Source organism: Myotis brandtii, unplaced genomic scaffold, assembly GCF_000412655.1.
Source record: "Myotis brandtii unplaced genomic scaffold, ASM41265v1 scaffold123, whole genome shotgun sequence".
Classification (NCBI taxonomy): Eukaryota; Metazoa; Chordata; class Mammalia; order Chiroptera; family Vespertilionidae; genus Myotis; species Myotis brandtii.
The window spans coordinates 556,320-578,618 of NW_005354291.1; the positions used below are offsets into that span (position 1 = coordinate 556,320).

At 38.6% G+C, this 22,299-nt stretch overlaps 1 protein-coding gene across 1 annotated transcript in view; it reads right to left on the reverse strand.

Moving 5' to 3' along the window:
* Positions 1 to 16,760, reverse strand: part of GOPC (golgi-associated PDZ and coiled-coil motif containing) — a 51,775-nt gene extending 35,015 nt beyond the window's left edge. The window contains exons 1-2 of the mRNA XM_005859096.2: positions 16,755 to 16,760; positions 16,642 to 16,669 (exon numbers count right to left, since the gene is read on the reverse strand). Of these exons, the coding sequence (XP_005859158.2) occupies positions 16,642 to 16,669; positions 16,755 to 16,760 (34 nt within the window). The remainder of the gene's footprint in view (positions 1 to 16,641; positions 16,670 to 16,754) is intronic.
* Between the last annotated feature and the right edge of the window lie 5,539 nt (positions 16,761 to 22,299).

Sequence of the window (22,299 nt, forward strand, 5' to 3'; positions counted from 1 at the left end):
GTACCTCTGCACTTTACTTCCGCAGCTCCTCTGAGTCTCAGTGTGCTTTTCTCTTTCCTTCTAGTTGTAGAATTTCCACTCAGCCAGCCTTCCTGTAGTTCTGGATGATGTCCGTTTTGTCTTTTCGTTGTATTTTTGAAGTTGTTGTGGGAGGCAACAATTTCCGGTGTTTACTTATGCCGCCATCTTAGTTTCTCAAACTTTCAAATTTTGATGCAGTGATTTAGGATTAGTTCAGACACCTTTTCCAGGAAGCATTCCTTTTTTCTCCTCACACGAAGCTATGGACTCCATCCCCATTCAGTTTCCTGCAAACACTTGCTGTAGCATTTATCATATATTTCCTTGGAGCCCCTAAGACTGTGAGATCCTTAGCAGCAATAACTGTATCTCATTTATCTTTGAATCCCAGGTCCTATCACAGGACCTGGAATATAGTAGGAATGCTGAAAATATTTGTATGATCAGTTGAATAATTAGGATAGTACAACATTCTACTAAGGAACTTCTAAAAGTAGTCACTTTTCAAGACATACTTTGATACCAGCTGGAGAGCACAGGTAAATATATATTGGCTCTGGGTTTAGGAATATCTATAAAATACATGTTAAATATCCAAAATATACATATTTCTTTAAAAGCCAAGAAATATTTTTCCCCAACCTAAAGAGAAAAGTTCATTTAACAACTGTCTGGTTGACTTGACTAATAAATCCATTATAATTTAGGATTTGAGAATTATTTTACCTATTTTATAGTTAAAATGTATGAGATACTACCTTTTACATGGTGTACCCAAACCTAAAAACATAACAAAAAAATTTAATCTCTGTTACTATATTTTTATTCCCTTATACCCTCAAAGACTGACCGTAACCACTTTTCCGCTGTTACCAGATCTACATTCTTCATGTACCCTTTCCCACAGCTCCAGGTTGGTTCAACATTATCTAAAGTCACCCTGTATCAACAATGGTATCAGAGTTTACTAATATTGATTCTTCCTCTTTCATCCACTGTCAAGTCACTGCTTGTTTCTCAGATTGTCAGACTTTACAGATCAAACATAGACTCCCCACATCAGCCTCCGTCATTTATATTTCTTCTAAATTAGTTCTATAAGGGGCCCCAAACAATTGCATTCTGACCATGTTTAACATTTATCTTTGCATTTATATAAAAAAGTAAAGAATACTTCAAATTATCTCATTAGAAATTTCATAGTCTTCTAAATGAACAAGTCAGAAGTATAATGGATGATTACGCAAAAAGCCATGGAAATAGTGACATGGAAATAGAATTTGTTTGGTCCCCAGTTGATTGTAACTAATAACCCAAGCTGATACCACTATCATTTATTGAGAACCTTTTTTTGCCCGTAGATTTGACATGCCTTAGTGCATTTCATCTCTTTCTTTCTGTAAAATGGGAAGTATTTCCCCCATTTTTAACTTCATTGTATAGAATGAAAAATTGAGGTATAAAGAGGGTAAGTAGTAGAAAATTTTATTTTTTGTTTTACTTTCAACTTATGCTCTTTTGCAACATTCTCTAGGAGCAAACAAATTAAAAAAATCATATTCACAATTAGTTTATTCTTTAACATTTATCTCAGAAAGAGGTTTTCATCACTTACAGTCTTCTGTTTATCTCTTGATTGAGTATTCTTTAACATTTATTAGTGTATTCTTTAACATTTATTTCATCACTTACAGTCTTCTGTTTATCTCTTGATTGATCAGTTTTATAATAAGGATCACAAGTCAATGCTTCTATACACAAGTCAGGGAGAATGCGAGTTAGTTTCTTCTGTGGAATTCATTTTCTTCCTTATAATAGAAACTTGCCCTTTGCTTTTAATAACACAGAAAGGCCAATATCCATTGCATGGAGGCACACATTTGTGTTTTTGGCAGGGTTTTTTAACAATGGTGCTATTGACATTGGACTGCATAATTCTTTGTTGTGGGGCTGCCCTGTGCGTTGTAGGGTGTTGAGTAGCATCCCTGGCTATCACCCCCTAGATGCCAGTAGCACTAGCTCCCCAACCACCCCCAACCATTTATCGTCATAAAAAATGCCTCCCGACATTGCCAAATTGCCTCTGGCTGAGAACCACTGGGTTATAGGAATAAAGAGAAGAAAGCAAATCAGGGAGAATCCTGGCTTGAGAATATGAACAAAGACATAAGTCTAATTCAACCCAAATTCAAATGCAGAGCATATTTTTTGAGATTGCAGTCTCTCTTGTGCTGAAAGACTAAACCTAGATTCTGGGCTGTATTTTGAGCAGAGTTTCTGGGTGAGTCGCTGAGCTTCCCTACCTGAGAAAGGCACCCAGGGTCCTTTACTCGGTTTCTCCTGATCCAAAGAAGCCAGGTAATAATGATCTGATAAGGTCTTGTTAAGTCTTTTTTAGAGAAAAGAACAGTATGCCTAACACTCAGACTTAGGGATCCATAAGTTCAAGAGCTAAAAACCCAAGCTAAAGGTAAGGAACTTTATACTCATGACCCTTTAGTAAACATGCGAAAACTCCAAAAGTCAGCAGAAAGTAAACTAGAAGCTGAGCAGTGGTGGCAGCTTTTGTGGCTGCTTCCTAGCACAACAAACTCCAGAGCAGGTACAACAAAGCATGTGTGTCCTTTAAACATTCAGGTTCTACTTTTGTATTATATTTTCCCTGCAGTTTATAGTATCAACAAGACTTTGCCTGCTACCTGACAAGAAAAAGTTGACTTCTCAGCTGAGTCCTAAATAAACAGGCCTGGGGAACAGATGGTCTTTTCTTTTTCAAGACATTCTCAAACTTTTTATGATCAAAGTTATTTATACTTATAATGGTAAAATCAGGAAATAACCTAGAAATCCAACACTTAAAAAGCAGTTAATCAAATTTAGACAATACTCTTGATGGACTGTTAAACATTTAAAATTATATTTATGGAGGTTATGGAATAATATGGAAAAATATGATAGTGAAAATTGCAGAATATAAAGTCTCATCTGTTTACAACCTGATAAAACTATTCATAGTGTAAAATAGTGGTATATTACAGATAATGGCAAAATTACAGGAAAGCTATATAAATACCACATAAAAGAAGGAAAAATATATGTTGTATACAGTGTAATTTCAAGGCTTAATCAAAGAAGAGAGAATCCTGTGGCCACCACCAGAGGTTTGAAAATGGAACTCATTGCTACGCTGCATAACAAAATTATTAGTTGTTGTTGATGGCAGATGAGAGGTTAGGATTTTGCAGGCATTTTGTTTCAAATAACTAAATATGAATTTACTTTTTTAGCAACACAGGAATAAAAGTGTTCAATAAGTATTTCTCTTTGCTGTTTCAAAACCTGAGCAGAGAAAAGAGACTGGGAAAATGTTTGATTTGGATTTTTTCCCCCCTTCCTTGTCTTTTTTCCAAATTTCTTTTAATTGAGCATTACTTTGCTCTTTGAAAAATCTAAAAATTAAAAAGATAATTCTATTTTTAGGCAAGAGAAATAAGTCATAAAGTTTTTTGAAAAGCAGAATATTGACAGAAAAGAAATCTTATCACTCCTTATCTCTGATAGTGAAAGAAAAGAAAACAGGAAAGCCAATATGGGGGTGGGGGGGGGGAGTAGAGAAGTTTGTTGGGAAAAGCACACAGAGATCCTTACTCTGGAAACAGAATAAACTGATTATTAGATCAAAGTAACGTTTAGCTTCAAAATGAAACTGTAACAAAGAGAGGAAGGGTTGAAGAGGAGGTCAGAGAAGCTTTTCAATTAGAAGGAATTTCTTTAGAGCAGCGGTTCTCAACCTGTGGGTCGCAACCCCTTTGGGGGTCAAACGACCCTTTCACAGGGGTCGCCTAAGACCATCAGAAAACACATATATAATTACATATTGTTTTTGTGATTAATCACTATGCTTTAATTATGTTCAATTTGTAACAATGAAATTGGGGGTCACCACAGCATGAGGAACTGTATTAAAGGGTTGCGGCATTAGGAAGGTTGAGAGCCACTGCTTTAGAGCAAGCTGCTGTGGTCCATCAGCATAGGGAATTTTAGGTCTTCCCCTTGGGGGGACAGGGCTTCTTGATATTATCTTTTGCTTAAAGTGCTTTTATTTTTTTTTTAATTTTAGTTTTATTGTTGACATTATTACAGATGTTCCCTATTTTACTCCCCCTTTGCCCACCTCCACTCAGCCCCTGACCCCCACCATTGCCTGTGTCCATGGGTTATGAATATATATTCTTTTTAATATTGTTCTTTATTTTTTGTATATGTTTTATTGTTGATAGTATTACCGATGCTTTCAAATCCCATAGCAGGGATGAGCATGGCAAGACAAAAAGCCACAACAAAAGAGTGCCCAGGACAAGTGAAATTTTCCCTCTCCAGTCAGGTTTCACAACCAACAAGTTCCTCTGAAGAAGCGAGAGGCATTTTCTTCTATTATTAAAATTAGATGAAGATAATAGACCCATGTTGATGTTTTTTCATTTGCATCAACAATATTTTTTATTAACAAAGGTGTTTTCCAAGTGGATCAAGTGATGGATGAATTGAACACGTTATCTGCAGCTCTAAACATCTCTCCACGGTACCTAGCAATAAAATGTTACTGAAACAACAATATTAAATCGAAAACCTGCCTATTTTCCCATACTAGTTAATGTGAGAAGCAAACACCTGTCCTTTGCAGTCCTGCAAAAATGGGTTTAATATAGGGTCACAGAAAACTCAAAGGTTTTACAGCCCCCTATAAAACAGCTCTTTGTCTTTTCCCACTAATTCCCTTGTGTCACATTTAACAAAACAAGGAAACTACAGATAATAGAGGTGTTTGCAGATTAGCCTTCCAAGCCATAAATAACATAGGGTTTTGCTCACCTACAAATATTAAGGCAGCTTATCAATTGTTTAAGCCCTTCCTCTTTGTAATGGTTGCTAACATTTTAACCCAGGCAAATTGAGAATTTTTCTTTCCTGTCTTCTCACATTGACAGAGTACACATTCATAAGATTCTATTATCAGATTTCATGGTATAAAGAGTGAGACATCACCGAAACACTTGCTTGCTACCCCAGAGGCCCTGTTTTGGAAGATGCATCTGCTTTATGCATTCCTTGTCCTGCTCTCTCTCAGCGACGGTTCCGAGCCTCACTGTCCTGGAAGATGCAGCTGTGACTCTGTGCAGTCGGTGCAATGCTACAGGCTGACAGAGGTGCCCTCAGGCCTTCCTTCCACCACCAAGAAGCTCTACATCAGCCACAGCAAAATCCAACACCTCCAGGTAACGACCCACTCTGCACTCAGGTGGCTGAGTTTATTTTGCATGGCACAGTGAGGGGCGAGTGTGGAATTGTTCACTTAATTGAAATAATCAGAACTTAAAAGTTAAAACTTAAAGGTTAAAACTTAAAACTCATAATAATCAGGACATAGCAGGTTTGGGTATTTGCACTAGTTACCAGCTTGCTCTGTACTACTGAGATGGGACTATGCCTCTGGGTATTTCTTTTTAAGGAAGCAGGAAAACCACCACAGCAATAAACAAAACAAAACAAAACAAAAAACACCAGAACCTATAATTAATCATATTTTATTTCAGTTTTTATTCAAAAATTTTTCTAATTATGTTGTTGCAAAGTAAAAGTAAAGAAATGGCTCTTTCTTAACAAAAAGTTTGAGAGCATATAGCCACTTTATGTTCCCAGGAATAAGAATAAATGCTTTTGGCGGGGAACATAGTTTTGTTTATGCCATAGAAGGCAGATAATACTATGATCATTATAAGGCTATGAAGATGAACCCAGCATATGCGAATTATTCATACAGACCTCACATCCAACTAAGCATTAGCATTTTGTGAAAACCTCTACAGAAGAAATAGGGGTTTGTGTTTTGTCACGTTGCTGCAATTCTGATTCTGTTGCTTTTAATTATGACTGTTACTTTCATGCTTACCTATTCAGAAGGCACTGAAAAGAGTGCTATAGATTTGTCTGACTTTTACAACATAAAGGAACTTTTGGTTTTGGCCTTTAATGTTTGAAGGGAATCAAGAGACTAGGGTTCTCTCCCTACTTGGCTCACCACCAAGAGAAACAATCATCTTAGGCAAGCAGTTATAAGAAACTTCTGGACCTCACCTTTTTGCCTTTATGAAGTGAGTATGCTAGATTAGATGGGTGATCCTAGACCTCTTCTAGATGGACAATTCTATGGCTCTCCTATGATCCTTTACTGATCTGCTTCTACCACATCCACCCAAATCCTAAGATGAGGAAATGCCTCTCTGTGATTCAGGTGCAGAGTCAGCAGATGAACGTACTTTCTCTTCAAATAGAAGCCCCCCTCCTTTCATTTGGGTAAGAAGTTTTAATGTAGGTGCACATAAACACAGGGTTTAAAATATGCTGCATGGTATTTATCCTGAGCCTTAGTAAGCACAATTAATTGCCTAGTCGTCATCTGTTTACTTTTCTCTTCCTAACCCAGTAGTGCCTGATGCCCAAGAGCACGTCTGACCTGGTCAGGTCTAAGCGTTCAAGCAAGACACCTAGTTAAAGGGCAGGTTGCTTAAATATTTGTTCTGAGAACCTGAGATGCTGAGAGCTAGAGGGTCAACTAAGCCTGGTAATGACCCTGCACTGCTGCTTTGCAGCCAATAAGATGAAATTATACCTCTCATCATATTAAATTATTGAATCAATCCATTTGTCATTGGTTTAGGCTCACTGAAGAGCAATATTGCCACTTCCCTGACTTAAGCCCACTTAACTGTCTCTTGGAAGGACAGTTCCCAGTGGAAAGGTTGATGAAACACAGAAATGTTTTGTGAAGGAAATAAAAAGCTCTGAGCAATAATATTTCTCTTTATTCTTATAAAAACAGTTAGGCTTTTAATAACCATATTTCACCTGTATTTGGTGAATACAATGTCTATTCAGTTTTTTTGGTTTAAATTATAGAACAGGGCGCCTATATTCAAAGAAAAAAAATACCCTGAAATGGATCTTCAGATTCATTGCAATAGAAATTATATATACATATGTACATATATAAATATAAGCATATATATCACACATTTATAAGCATGTATACATAAATATATACATATAGGTGTATATATATCACTAGTTAAAACTATTTCTATTATTTGCTTATATAATTCAATTGTGTTTGAGACACAGCTTGTGCCTTCAAGAAAAGAGGGATTTTACTTATCCATTTATCTGTAAAAATTCCCATTTCTGTGAAGCTGCCTGCCATCGGGCTATAGAACTCTTTATTTATTCTTCTGTCTGCCTTACACTGTGCCCTGGTCCTTACCCTCCTGGCTCTAGTCTTGCTCTCCATCCTAAACTCTGAATTTCTTGGGTGCCTCCAGTGTCCAATAGCCTAGTCTCACACTTCCTTGAACTCACAAAAAAGAATCTATCTCCATTTCCACTTGACCATAACACTCTACTGTCTTAGTTAGATCATAATCCTCTTTACCCATGTAACTTCTCCACTCAATAAACTTGAGTTCCCATACACACTGTCTCTCTGCTCCTCATCACCTTTCCTTTCAGTCACACTCTGCACTTATCTTTCCACCTCATGGAGACTTCTAGCCCTAGATCTACTCAGTTCTCCCAGATAATCCGTTTGTTTCCTATCTATTTTCTTTTTCTACCCCCTCCCTTTTTGTATCCCACAGTGACTTATCCAGCAAAACCTCAGTTTTAAATTAGGGTGATAATTTTCCTTTGTTTCTCCTGTACCTGAACATCTGGGTGCTGCTGGAGAGGATCACACAACCTCTTTACACATATCTGTGAGAGTGTGTGTGTGTGTGTGTGTGTGTGTGTGTGTGTGTGTGTAGTTAGGAAACACCACACATTTATAGAACCACTACAAATTTAAGGTCTCCAACTTCATCTGGTTCTTCAATGTCACCCATCTATCCTTTCAATTCTTTGTCAGGTCCGACCTATATCCCCTCAGCATCTTCCAAAACTTCAGTACGGTTTTGGATTTCCTTCTCAAGCCCTGCCCTCCTTATTCTCACCAAATGACTGGCTTCCTATTTTATTGACAAATCATGACAAAACAAAGGCCATTTGCCTTGATCTCCCTCCGTTCTTACTCACTGTATACTAACGTGTCTTTATCCAATTCTGCACGTTCTTTCCTGCAGAGAGAGGTCCCTCCTTCTCTTCAAAGCAGCCTCCCTCTCCTGCCCTTGATTCCATCTTTCTCACCTTTCCCCACAGCTTGCTCCATCATTCTCCCCACTCCCGTATCCTCCATTGCTCTTTCTTTACTAGCTCCGTCCTAGCCTATAAATATGATCCTTTCATTACAATAAAAATAAAAATATTTTAATTCTATGTCGCCTCTGCGACTATCTGTATTTGCAAAAGTCTGTGAAAGGGTAGTCTGTACTTACTGGATTCAATTTGTCATCTTCTGTTTATTCTTTAATTCACCACTGTCTGGTTTCCACCCCTTCTCACACAGCTAACACTGTCCTCTCTCAGACATTGGCTCATTCTTTTTTCTTGGAATTCTCACATTCTTGTCTACCATGACTCCACACTTTTAAGTCCTCATTATTCTTCCCTGATATTTCTTTTCTGTCATTTTTATAGGTTTTGTTGCCTCTACTGCTTTTTAATTTTTGGCTTTTCCAGGGAGTCTCAATCTTCAGCCATCCCTTTTCTTGCTATGCACAATATCCTTAGGTGACTTCACTTTGTGTGATCATGGCTCCCCAAATTGAGTTTCTATCATAACTTTTCTCCATGTTCAAACTTACGCAGCTGCCTACTATACCTCTACTTAATGTCCTCAAGGTTTATCCATGTTGTACTATATGTCAGAATTTCCTTCCTTTTAAAGGCTGAATAATGTTTCATTATATAAACGTTTTGTTTATCCATTCATTGTTTGTTTTCTCTTTTGGGCTATTATGTATAATGCTGCTATGAACATTCATGTACATGTTTTTGTGTGGACATATGTTTTCATTTCTTCTGTGTATATATCTAGGAGTGGAATTTCTGGGTCATATGGTAAATCATTTTACATTTCCACAGCAATGTAAAACAGTTTCAATTTCTCTTGTTAACATTTCTTACCTTTTGTTTTGTTTTGTTTTGTTTTTTAGATCATAGCCATCCTAGTGAGTGTCAGGTGGTATCTCTTTATGGTTTGACCTTCATAAGACTAATGATGTTGAGCATCTTTTCAGGTGCTTATTGGCCATTGTAAATCTCTTTTGAGAAGTACCTATATGAATCCTTTGCTCATTTTTTGAAAATTTCCTGTTCATATTTCCTTGTTGTTTTTTTCTTTATTGATTAAGGTATTGCATATGTGTCCTCATCCCCCACCCAATCCTTCCACCCCCCTTTTGCTCATTTTTAATTGAATTATTTACCTTTTTATTATTTAGTTGTAAGAGTTCTTTATATATGGTAAATACAAACTTTCCATCAGATATATTATTTGTGAAAATTTTATCATATTCTCTGGGTTGTCTTTTCATTTTCTTGATGGGTGTCCTTTGAAGCACAGAAGTTTCCAATTTTTATTAAGTCCCATTTATCAATTTTTTCTTGTTCATATTTGCTTTTGGTGTCATATCTAGAATAGCTTTTACCAAACCCAAGGTCATTAAAATGTATTTTCTTCTAAGAGTTTTATATGTTGAGCTTTCACGTTTGGAGGACAAATAGGAATGTCTTTATGATGGCGGTCAATTAAAATGATTGCCTTTATATCTTTTGTGGAAAAAGTTACTTAAAATTCCTCCTGGGTAAGAAATACCTAAACAGGATTTATCACTGAGTGGAGGAATTATGGAACATTTTTATAATCTCACTATACTTTCCAGAATTTTAAAATTGTTTACAGAGAACAAGTATAGCTTTAGGATCAGAAAAAAAAATCCCCCCATTGTTTTAGAGTTTCTTGCTGGCTTGGTTCACACATGTCTGAGGTGGTCACTGTGAGGGTATGTCAGTTTTGTGTGTACATTAGACCTATAAAAAAACCCAAGAACGTTGTGGGGCCTCTAATGCTTGAACAGGGCCAGGCCCAAATTGAAACCAGAAATAAATCCTTTCATGGGGAAGCCTTCAGGAGGTGCCCTTCTCCTCTACTTCATTTTACTTGCCTTGCTTATTTTTTAAAAATGTTTTCATATTTTTTTGTAAGTTTTACTTATATATGTATTGGGCTCACTAAACTGTAAACCTACAATGGCAGATACTATACTTAGGTACGATTCCTGTGCCTAATGGTTAACACCAACCCATACTTGCCTTGTTTTCTAAGCAACATTGAAAAAACTACCAGCAACCCCAGGTTAGCTCTAGGGCAAAAGTACCTCTTTCCATAGCTCTTGAACACAGCCCTGGTTAGGCCAGGGAGAGGGAAAAACAGGTATGGCCGAGTTATCTTTTTCCTTTTGCCAACTCAACTGAAAAGTTGAAAACCAGTGGGTGTCTTCTTCACTGTTTCTGCCACCAGAACTCTCTATTCTTGAGCTAAGTGCTGGCTATAGGGGTAAGATTAAAAATGCATTTGTTGGAATAAGATAAACCTGGTTTGAAAGGCCAACTTCCACTTGCTAGTGAGACATACTTGGGCAGGTTATTTCACCTTCTTGAGAAAAGGGAATTTCCCGCTGAGAAAAGGGAATAGTCATGCTTACACAGAGGGCTTTTTAAAGATAAACATACTTAAGTAATGACAGGTATTTAATTAATAATAAGAAGTAATCTGCATTGACTCTGACAAAAAGAAAAAGGAAAGGTTCTCTATGCTTAGTAAAAGAAAACATCTATCCATTGGATTCAGTTCAGAATATGGACTACATTTACTAGCTAGACCAGTGCATATCCTTACAAAGCGAAATCAAGACAATGGACAAATTGAAGCTCTGACACCACACTTTGTCTCCTCCCCAAATATATCCCCCATTCAGATCCATGTCAGCACTGAGACTTGCTGCATTGTCAGCAATCCTTTAGGGCTTGTGGCCACTGAAATAGAAACGGGAAGTATGAGTAACACCAAGTTCTTTTGGGAGATCAACAGTCCAAGAAGTGAAGATCTGTCATTTCTGACTCTTAATGAAAGAAACGCCTAGACAAAGACACTTCAGAATGGAGAATAGATTTAAAAACACTGAGTTTTGGGCAGGTCATTTACTTTTTTATTTTTGGCCTGAAATACTTCATCTTTTAAATGAGAGATTTGTATTAGTTAATCTCTAAGATCTCTGCGTCTCTAAAACGCTATGGTTTGTGTCCAGATCTTGAGTCTTTTCTGAAAACATTAGTTGTCGACCAAATGCAATAGAAAATGTATTAGAAAATGGTGAGCTGAGGAAAAAAGATCTTTGCAGTCCAATAGAGCTTGATGAAATTCTCAGCTCTTTCACTTATTAACTTTCTTTTTTGTTGTTGTGTGTTTTGTTTTGTTTTCACTTAATAACTTCTTAGTTTCCTCATTTAAGAGCCAGTGTTGATGATAGTAAGCTTGTAGGGTTATTAAGAGAATTAATATTAACATTAAAAAAGCACTTCACACTTGTAGATATTCACCAAATATAAGAAAAATTTGTGCCCTAGCTGGTTTAGCTCAGTGGATAGAGTGTCGGCCTGCAGACTGAAGGGTCCCAGGTTCGATTCCGGTCAGTTGCAGGCTCCTCCCCGGCCCGGGCCCTGGTCCGGGCTCATGCAGAAGGAAACCAATTGTTGTGTTTCTCTCACATTCATATTTCTCTCTGTCTTTCCCTCTCTCTTCCACTCTCTGTAAAAACCAATGGAAAAATATCCTTGGGTGAGGATTAAAAAAAAATGCTATTACTATTGGGATTAGGACTAATCAATGCAACTGATTAACCAGTAAGAAAATATCAAATATTAGCAGCAATATGTAACTAAAGGCAGCTGTCAAAACTGTTAAGATTAAAAACATCTGTTTATGGAAATTTTAACATGAGATTCTTCTAATAAGAGTATCATATTAAGAGATGTTTGAATATATACTTTACCATAATTCACATCACATGTCCTCCCAGAATTTAGGTGCTTATAATAAACATGGGATGCAAAATTAACCCAATTTAAAGATGGTAATAGTGCATTGGTATTATAAAAGGACTCAACTGCATAATGAAATCAAATATTTAGAAACTGTAGGTAGTAAGACATATAAAATTTGCATTGAAAGTTCCACCTTAATTGAATTCTCAAGCAGGTTGAACATGCTGCAAAATTTATCAAGCTGAAGAAAACCTAAAACAATTCTCTTTCTACCTAAACATGATCTTACTCAGAGAACTAAATACCGAGGAACCCATCATCCCACAAAAAAAAAGGTGGATGTCAAACTAGGAAGTTGGTGGAATTTGTAGAGAGATAGGAGTATTTGAATTTGCAAATCATGGACCAAGTTTATCAGATTTTGGTACTTCCTCAAATCTAGGAGAGGTCGGGGATATATGCATGAATGTACTTCTTACTCTATAGAGATGGAGATACATGTATCCTGTTTGTTTCTTCGTGGATCTTGTTTATCGGTGAAGTGCAACTTGGGAGATATAGAGCAGGAGGCTAGTTTCCAAATGATGTGCACTGATCATCAGGGGGCAGATGCTCCCACCGGTAGGTTAGCTTGCTGCTGGGGTCTGGCCCATCCGAACTGGGCGAGAAGGGCCAGACACACCCTGGAGCCCTCCTGTGGTCCCTCCCCAGCCCCAATCGTGCACCAGTGGGGTCCCTCGGGCTGGCCTGTACCCTCTCGCAATCTGGGATCCCTCAGATGATATCCGCAGGTCAGGCCGAGGACCCCATAGGTGCACGAATACATGCACCGGGCCTCTAGTATAATATAGTTGAAAACATTTCTCTGATAGGTCCATCCTGGTGATAGCAGTATTTGGGGCTTTTAAATTTTTTACTTTTAATGCTTTAAAGGTAATTTATACTTTAAAACAGGGGTCCTCAAACTACGGCCCGTGGGCCACATGCAAATACAAATATTGTATTTGTTCCCTTTTTGTTTTTTTACTTCAAAATAAGATATGTGCAGTGTGCATAGGAATTTGTTCATAGTTTTTTTTTAAACTATAGTCCGGCCCTCCAACGGTCTAAGGGACAGTGAACTGGCCCCCTGTTTAAAAAGTTTGAGAACCCCTGCTTTAAAAAATTCAAACAATACAAAATGTAGATAGTGAAAATCCCTTGCAATTTCACACCCTAGAATTAGCAGCTCTTTGGTGAAAGATTTTCAGATTGTTTTATTTTTAGCTATTATAAGATGATGCAACAAAGAACATCGTATCCCATAAATCATTGTGCAATTTACAAGAACTTCCTGCCTAGAAGTAAACTTGCTGGGTCAGAGAACATACAGCAAAAATTGGCCAATATTTCACATCTAACTACAGTGTGTCAAAGTGCATAAAATATTTTTGCTATCTTCCAGTGTTAGCAATCATAAATAAAAAATCAGGATCCTAGCTTTCAACCATCATTAGTATTGAGTGATAGCACATATGGTGTGTTTTTTCCACCACAATAATCTTAGTTTACTGTTTGTGTCCCTCCTCCCTGCTTCTGCCTTTTTTTTTTTTTTTTAGCTATCTAACTTCACCCGAATGTTGGCTCTGGAAGATTTTATTCTTCTGGCCAGTGGAACAGAATCAGTAGAAAATGATACTTTCAAAACTCTGAGTACCTTGAAGACCTTGGAACTCTGGAAAAATAAGCTCAGACGAGTCCCCCGCGCTCTCCCAGCCAACCTTGAAGTGTTAAAACTAAATGACAATTTGATATATGTCCTACACGGATCTGATTTTGAAGGACTGAAGAAGTTAAAAACCCTTGAACTTAAAAACAACCTGATCTCTGCCGTCTCTCCCAGCATGCTCTCCTCCCTTGCCAGTTTGCAAAGCTTGATGTTGGATGGCAATACTATCGAGTCCGTAGCTGGACCACTGGCACTTCCCCATCTGAAACATATGAGTATGGAGAATAATAAACTACGTATTATACCAGCTAACCTCTTCACTTCTCTTCAGTCTTTGCAGTTTCTCAGTTTCAGCGGTAACTTTCTGACTAAAATTCCTGTGACTTTGCCCAAATCCTTGCTCTCTTTAAAGATAGAGAGAAACCAGCTCAAAGTGGTGAGGTTTCGAGATATGAAACACTTGGAAAACCTATCCCATCTTTACCTGTCAGAAAACTCACTCTCTTCCATTGAGGGGGCGCAGCTCCTTGCCAATTTAACCACTCTGGAGTTGTCCCAAAACCAGCTCCAAGCGTTGCCCCTCAGACTACCGGCAAGGCTACAAAAGCTTGATATTAGCAATAATCTGATTCAGAGAGTTACAGCACAAGACTTCCAGGACCTCCGGGACTTGAAACATTTGTTTCTGGACAACAACATTGTCAGCTTGTTTGAAGCTGGGGCCCTACAGCGGTGTTCCCAGCTCTCCAACCTGGCCCTGGAGCAGAACCTGCTGTTGTCTATACCTCTCAGGTAAGTGAGCCTTACCATTCATGGTCTCTATTATAAAAGTTCTCCAGAGATTAGGGCAATTAGCACAATGTAAAAGCAAGAACACGGGTTAGAGCAAACATAAATGATCGGATCAAGCCTATCCAAGCCTTTACGGGTGGAAGTTTTAAACAAGGGTTTGGAATCTCCACCCTCACACTGAATACTGCACTAACTTACCTTGCCTGTCTGTCTGAGAGTGTGAGTCCATTTGTGTTGGTCTTACCTTCTGGTTTTGGTTGTCTCTTCTCTCTCTCTCTCTCTCTCTCTCTCTCTCTCTCACACACACACACACACACACACACACACAGATACTCTCATACTTTGACAATTTTTCTTTCCAAATATCCCTCCCTCTATACCCAACCCACTGTACCTGTTCCCCCAAACCAGTCATAATCTATAACTAATGTACAAGTTCATATTATTGATCCCATTTATTTAAGCTTTATCCTGCATTTTAAAGTAGATAAATAAAAAAAACAGTAGAAGAATACAGCACTATGATTTTTTTATAAAAAGATATCATGATGTTTATTATATGTGCCTACCAGTGGATTCTTTTTCCCTTTAGCACTTTATAGAAAAAATCTTTCTTGCCTTGCTTATTATCATTATCAAATTTCTACTAATATACCAGCTCTGGCCTCTATAGAATCCTATGACATTCCATTTACTTATTTTCATTGTTAGCTATAATATTTTTTTCTTACTAATGGCCAAAAGAAAAATTATCTTTGATATGTATAAATGTTAATTTTTTTCTTGTTAAAAAAAGAGATTTTTTATTATATAGTATGCTATTTGTACCCAAAACAATGCATCAAAAAGTGACTTTTCTAATTGAAATCTATTCATATTTAAAAATATATATTGATGTCCAGACCTCACTTCAAACCAATTTGATCAGACACCCAGTGTTAGGGCCCAGACTTCAGTATTTTCAAACAGTTTCCAAATGAACTTAATGTGTAGCGAAGGTTGAGAACCAGTGGGCAAGGACAATGGGGCGAGTAACATGAGATGGGAATGGGCTTTTCCTATGAGGTTTAAATTAAGCAACATAACTGTCTGCTCGGTCAAAGAATGTAGCCAGCAATGAGAGCAAAGTTCTTGTAGAGAGTGGTTTTTAAATTCCCATCACCACCCCACCCACACTCCCTCCTTTTCTTTGAATTAAAAAGTGGGAATGACTCAGAAATTTTCTCTGTAGTATTCCTCCCATAAAGAATTAGAAACACAATAATATCTATCTCTTCTACTTAAATTAAAAAACTTTTATTTATGAACTTTAAGCAATACACCCTTTCTTTTTTATTTGCATGCTCCTTGTTCATATACAAAGTAACACTTTAAAATTTAGATTTCTATAAATACACTGTAAACACATGCAACCTACTTACATCACAAACTGTTTTCACAAATCCCTTCTATTGTCTGCCATCTTCCATTTTCCATTTCATCAAGTGTAATGGTACATGGTTTGGGGTATACATATATTAAAATATCTACCATATTTGTCTCAATATACTAATTGAGGCAGAAAATGATACCTAACATTAATAACTGCTAAGATCATCAATCAATTCATGTACATCTGGTGTTTCTTACAGCAATCCTGTAAAGGGAGGAATATTGTTTTACTTTTGTAAATTATTTTTTTAAATATATTTTTATTTATTTCAAAGAGGAAGGGAAAAAGATAGAAACATCAATGATGAGAGAAAATCATTGATCGGCTGCCTCCTGCATGCCCCCTACTGGGGATCGAGCCCACAGCCTGGGCATGTGCCCCTGACCGGAATTGAACCATGACCTCCTGGTTCATAGGTCAACACTCAACCACTGACTCATGGCGGGACTACTTCTATAAATTATTGATTCATGGCCCCTTTCAACTAAAATATTGGGAACTTAGTATTTTTCTTATCATTTTATTTATTTACTAGAGGCCTATTGCACGAAGAGATTCGTGCAATAGACCCTCCTTCCCCTGGCTGCCGGCACCGGTTTTCCTCCGGCACGCGGGACCCAGGCCTTTGGTCCGGCCCCAGCAAGGCTTGGCTTCTCCCCTCCGGCTTCAGCAAGGCTTGGCTTCTCCGCTGCAGCGGAGAAGCCAAGCCTCTTCAGTCTTCAGACTTCAGTCTTCACTCTGGCCCGAGCTTCAATCTTCGCTCCACACCTGCATATGCAAATTAAATGCCATCTTTGTTGGGTTAATTTGCATAGTTGCTCTGATTGGCTGGTGGGCATAGCAGAGTGACACCAATTTGCATATTTCTCTTTTTATTAGTGTAGATTTTCTTATCAAAGCCTTGGAGGGTTGTGAGCCCATTTGATAAGAAAAAATATTGAAGAGTTTTATGACTGGGAACCAGAAAAAAACTAGAGGTTTAGAAAATAAGACTTATGAGGAAGGCTTAAAGACCTATCGATAAGACTGCAGATTACACTTAAAACTACTTTTTAAAAATAAAGTTTGTTTTCTAGCTTCAGAAGGGACGGAACTATAGACAAGGCAGGGGTTACTCAATCTGAGTTTCTTTGCAGTTGAGGGATAAGCGTCATGACCTTCTCTCACATCCTGTTCCCATGCTTTCGCAGGCTCCCGGGGACCTTGGCCAGGCTGGACCTAAAAGGCAATGTCATCCAGGATATCGCGGAGAGGGAGCTGAAGGACCTAAAGCAGCTTCAGGTTCTAAACCTCAGGAACAACAAGATCTCTGCCTTGGACCTCAAAGCCCTGGAGGGGCTGCCTCGCCTCAGGCACCTGTACCTGGATGGAAATCCGTGGAATTGCACCTGCAGCCTCCTGAGAGCGAGGGAGGTCCTGAAGGCCAAGGGGACCGACGTGCGGGGAGGACAGTGTGCAGCACCAGCCGAAAGACAAGGGGAGAGCTGGATGTCTTCCAAGAAGATCATGAGGCAGTGCGAGCCACACCTACGTCTGACCGAGAAGAGCAAAGAGACCAAAAAGAAGTCAAAACCGGAAGAGCACCCCAGCTTCAGAATCAACATGGATGATGATTATTATGATTACGAAATCGATTAAGTGTGAACTTAGGTTACAGTTTAGAAAAAGTTTTTGTTTTTTTTTGTTTTTTTAAATAGACTTTATTTTTAGGGCAGTTTTAGGTTCACAGTGAAATTGAGAGGAAGGTAGAGGAATCTCCCATACATGCCCTGCCTCCCCCACCAGAGGGGCACATTTCTTAGTCGATGAACCCGCACTGACACATGATCGTCACCTCAAGTCCACACTGTACAGTGGGGTACCCGCGTGGTGTTGTACACTCTGTGGGTTTTGACAAGTGCATAATGACATGTGTCCTGCATTATAGGATCATATAGAGTAGTTTCCCTGCCCCAAACATTCTCTGTGCTCCAGAAACAGCTTTTCATGTTCAGTCTTGTAAGCAGAAATATACTATACATTTAGCTATACCAGACTCTTTTTGTCAGTTTTTCTTTTTTGAAGAATGAAATGAGGGTTAAGATAAGAGATGAGGTGGGGGAGGAACGTAGAAAGGAGCAATGGTAAGAAGATGTAAGATTCCTTCTATGTGAAAAGTAATTGCTTTGTGTTTTATACTGAAACCTAGACAAATAACAATGCCAAATAAAATTGCCATCTGGCTAACTTTCTGCAAGTACCATAGTCCATTTTATCAAATTAAAGTGGTGATATTTTTATATGAAGCTGGTACAGGCATATAGGTATACAGACCTACACTACAGGCTTTTGGTTGCAAGCAATAAAAACTGACTGTGAGCCCGGCCGGTGTAGCTCAGTGGTTGAGTGTCAACCCATGAACCAGAAGTCACTGTTCAATTCCTGGTCAGGGCACCTGCCCAGGTTGCAGACTCAGTTCCCAGTAGGGGGCATGTGGGTGGCGGCCAATCAATGATTCTCATCATTGATGTTTCTATCCCTCTCCTCTCCCTCTCTCTGAAATTAAAAAAAGAAATTTAAAAATCCAACAAAATAAAACAAAAAACTGACTGACTGACCTGGCCAGATGGCTCAGTTGCTTGAAGCATCATCCCATACACCAAAAGGTTGTGGGTTCCATTCCTGGTCAGGGTACATACCTAGGTTGTGGGTTCAATCTCTGGTTGGGTTGCATATGGGAGGCAACTGATCTCTCTTCCTCTTCCCCTTCCTCGCTCTAAAAAACAAACACACAAACAAAAAAACTGACTTGACTGACTTAAGGAAGAAAGAATTAACACACAAACAAACATATCCTCGTGTGAGGATTAAAAAAAACTGACTTGACTGACTTAAGGAAGAAAGAATTTCTTGGAAAGCTAGGGAATAGGTCACAGAACCCATGGGAAATCTGAAGAATGTGGGATAGATAGGGATCAGAACTGCCCCAGGCCCCAGGCAGAAGACTAAGGAAGAGGCCCTCAGCTTCTTCAGGGCACTCTCTGCAGAATGAAGTGCTCCTGCTGCTGTTAGCTTCCCTCTTCTCAGCATTCACATCCTCAGAGGAAGAAGCTAAATGGTCTCTCTGGAGTCACATGTTTGCCCTTTGCTAAAGGGCAGTAGGTCTTGACAGTCTGACCAAGACCAAAGGAAAGCCAGAAAGGAAAAATGAAAATTGGCACCTTAATTAGCCTAGATGTCCTTACAAAGGCCTTCCTGAAAAGAATTGCACTTTGGGATTACTAGGTTTTGCCTAAGTTGACCACAGTCCCCACACTGCCTTTCTTCCTTCCTTTCTTTCTTTTTTAATTAAATGTATGGTTTTGAAAGTTGCCTGTCTGGGGACAGAGGTGTGACTATAGAATTTTTCTTTTCTATCAGTCTATTTGCAAATAAATCTGAAAGCCCATACAAATTAGTTTCTGTTTAAGTTGGCAAGATTTATCTGTTGCATTATTTTATAAAGTTTTCCATCAAAATACCCCCAATGACAGAGAAAGTAAACAGTAGAGGTTGAGTGAATGAGCAAAGATGCCCACCAGACTTCTTCTAAAGCGTCGTGTTTTAATTTAAACTTCTATGCAAGTTTCGCATTACTTGCTTTATGTCCCTATTTTCTTCTCCCCAAATCATTATAAACTTGACACTCGTTGGAGAAGAGCCCTATTTATATTGTGGTTTCTGGTACTCCCTGGCACATGGACAGGTATCCCAAATTCGTAAAGCACAGGAGCACAGGAGTAAGGGAACTCATGATTTTTCTTGATATTGTGTGAGGCTTCAACTTTTTTAATGTGTTAGACCTACAGTTTTCTCTAAGAAGGATTAATGATGCTTGATGTGTAATAATTTATACTCACTGACATTAGCTGGATATTCATGATCAGAATCCCGAAGCTGTAAGGATTTTGAGAAAGAATCTAGTCTTTGACAGCTGATGGAGCTCAGGCTCATGGGAGTGAAGTGACTGCAGATTGACGCACCCAGAAAATGGCAGAACTAGAACTTGCAAATCTGCCCCTCTCCAAACCTAGACATTGCTCAGCATCAAGGTGCCAATCACAATGGTGGCATATGGAAGCAGCGCCCCCTGGGGTATTGCAGTAGACAGTGTGTGTTGGTACCGTAGGGCCTCTCTTCCCTCATGGGCCCCTCCTCCCCAACAACTCAAATCACCCCTGCTCAGTTTGCCAAGTGTCAGAACTGAGCATTTCCTGCCTGGTCATAGCCCTGCTCTTGGCTGTTCCGTTGGTCACACGCATCTGGTGTGAAGCCTTTAAATTGTACCCTGTGAGGGCCTGATTGTTCTTAGATGAAAGACTAGTCTCCCACTCAGCCTTGAGAAAGTGGGGAGAACCATATCTCAGTTTGGAAGCCCAGAGGAATAACTGCAGTCAATGATCTGAAAAGAAGGCATTGATATTCCTTTCTGGTACACACACACACACCACACACACACCACACACACACACACACACACACACACACACACACACACACACACGGACACACACGGTCAGACATACAGCTTTTATCAGTGCTGATGTTTTCATTCAGGGCATTCTTAGTTTATGCTCAGAATTGCTCAGAATTTATAAACTTCAAAGAAGTTTTCCCTCACAGACTTTTTGAATTTCTGCTAATCAGTACATGCTATAGCAGGAAGCTGTAGACTCGTCTTTTTTTTGATGTGCAGACTTTCTGCTAAGGCTTTGCGGAGGAGCTCCCGTCTTCTCAAATCTCTGCTTGGCAGCATCTGTGGGTCTCCTCCCTTACTCCAGCAGGCGGAAGTTCATGGATGCCCTGGTTTTAGTTGGAAAAGATGTTTTCAACGCTGATGCTCAGAAAACTCCTTTCTCTGAAGGAGTCCTTTTTCTCTATAGTTGTTTATTATGTCCCTTCATCAAATAATATTCTGGTGTTGAGGCTGTAGCCAAACATTCTAGCTTCCTCATTATACAACAGCCATAGTGGAGGGTAAGGGAGTCTGCTGATGTTTAACTCTCATGTCTTTTGTATATAGGTTTCATAGATTTCACTAGTCCTGAGAAACTGAATAATAATTTTTTAAAGCTCTATTTTACTAGGGGTCATGGCTCACTATGTCACTCACCATTTAGTTAATCAGATTTTGCTCTTAGGTGATTTTGCTTAAATAAATATGGACACACATGAAATAACTACCATTACAAGTCAACCAGAAACTCAATGTTTCTCCATCATCTAATTGTGTAGTGAACATTAAAAATTAGATTCTTACCAGCTTATCGGTCTGAAACCTTGAGGAATGGTAAAAGTGCCCCAAAGCACAGTTTTATGACAAGCCTGGTAGAACTGGTGCCATCCTAGTAATAATAGTGGATTATCTTAACATTTTGATTCAGGAACATGACCAGTGCCAACTCTGAGCCCTAGGCTTGCCATTATTCTAAATGGTATCTGTTTCTGACAAGGAAGAGCTGGTATAATGGATTTCCCTATATTTTCCTCTCTAAGGCAAGGTATTGTTCTAATATTCTCTATAGGTTTTCACAAAACACTGTTTCTTCGAATCCAATATAAAGGATTTGATTTAATTGCCATTATTCAACTTTCAAAATTGTCACTGACAACTGCCTCTAGAGTATTCTTATCTCAATCTATCTTGGTTTCAGAAAATACTTAGTATGTAGTCTTTCTTTTCACCTAGTCTCTCCCCCAACACAAACCCCTACAACTCCCCCGCCCAGCGTTGGGTCATTATCATTCAGGCTCAGTAGTACTCACTGATCCTTTAGGATTCATCATCTACTTTTTTTAAAATGTATTTTTACTGATTTCAGAGAGGAAGGGAGAGGGAGAGAGAGATAGAAACATAAGTGATGAGAATCATTGATCAACTGGCTCCTGCACGCCCCCTACTGGGGATGACTCTGCAACCAAAGCATGTGCCCTGACCTGGAGTTGAACCTCTGACCGGGAATTGAACCGTGACCTCCTGGTTCATAGGTCAAGGCTCAACCACTGAGTCATGTCAGCCGGGCCATCATCTACTTTTTAAAAAAAATCACAAATGCACTGAAAATAATACTGTCTGAATAAACAAAAAGTGTCTATGCATTAAATGAAATAATACCTGCTATACATAGCTCATGATAATTATTCACTTGGAAATGTAATGAAATTTCAAAATGTAATGAAATTCCATGTGTTAAAGGCTATGTATATTTTTAATTTTAATGGATCCCAGCAGATTACTTCCCTGAAATGTTGTATAAACTCATTAGTAATGTTTGTAGATATCTGTTTCAAATAG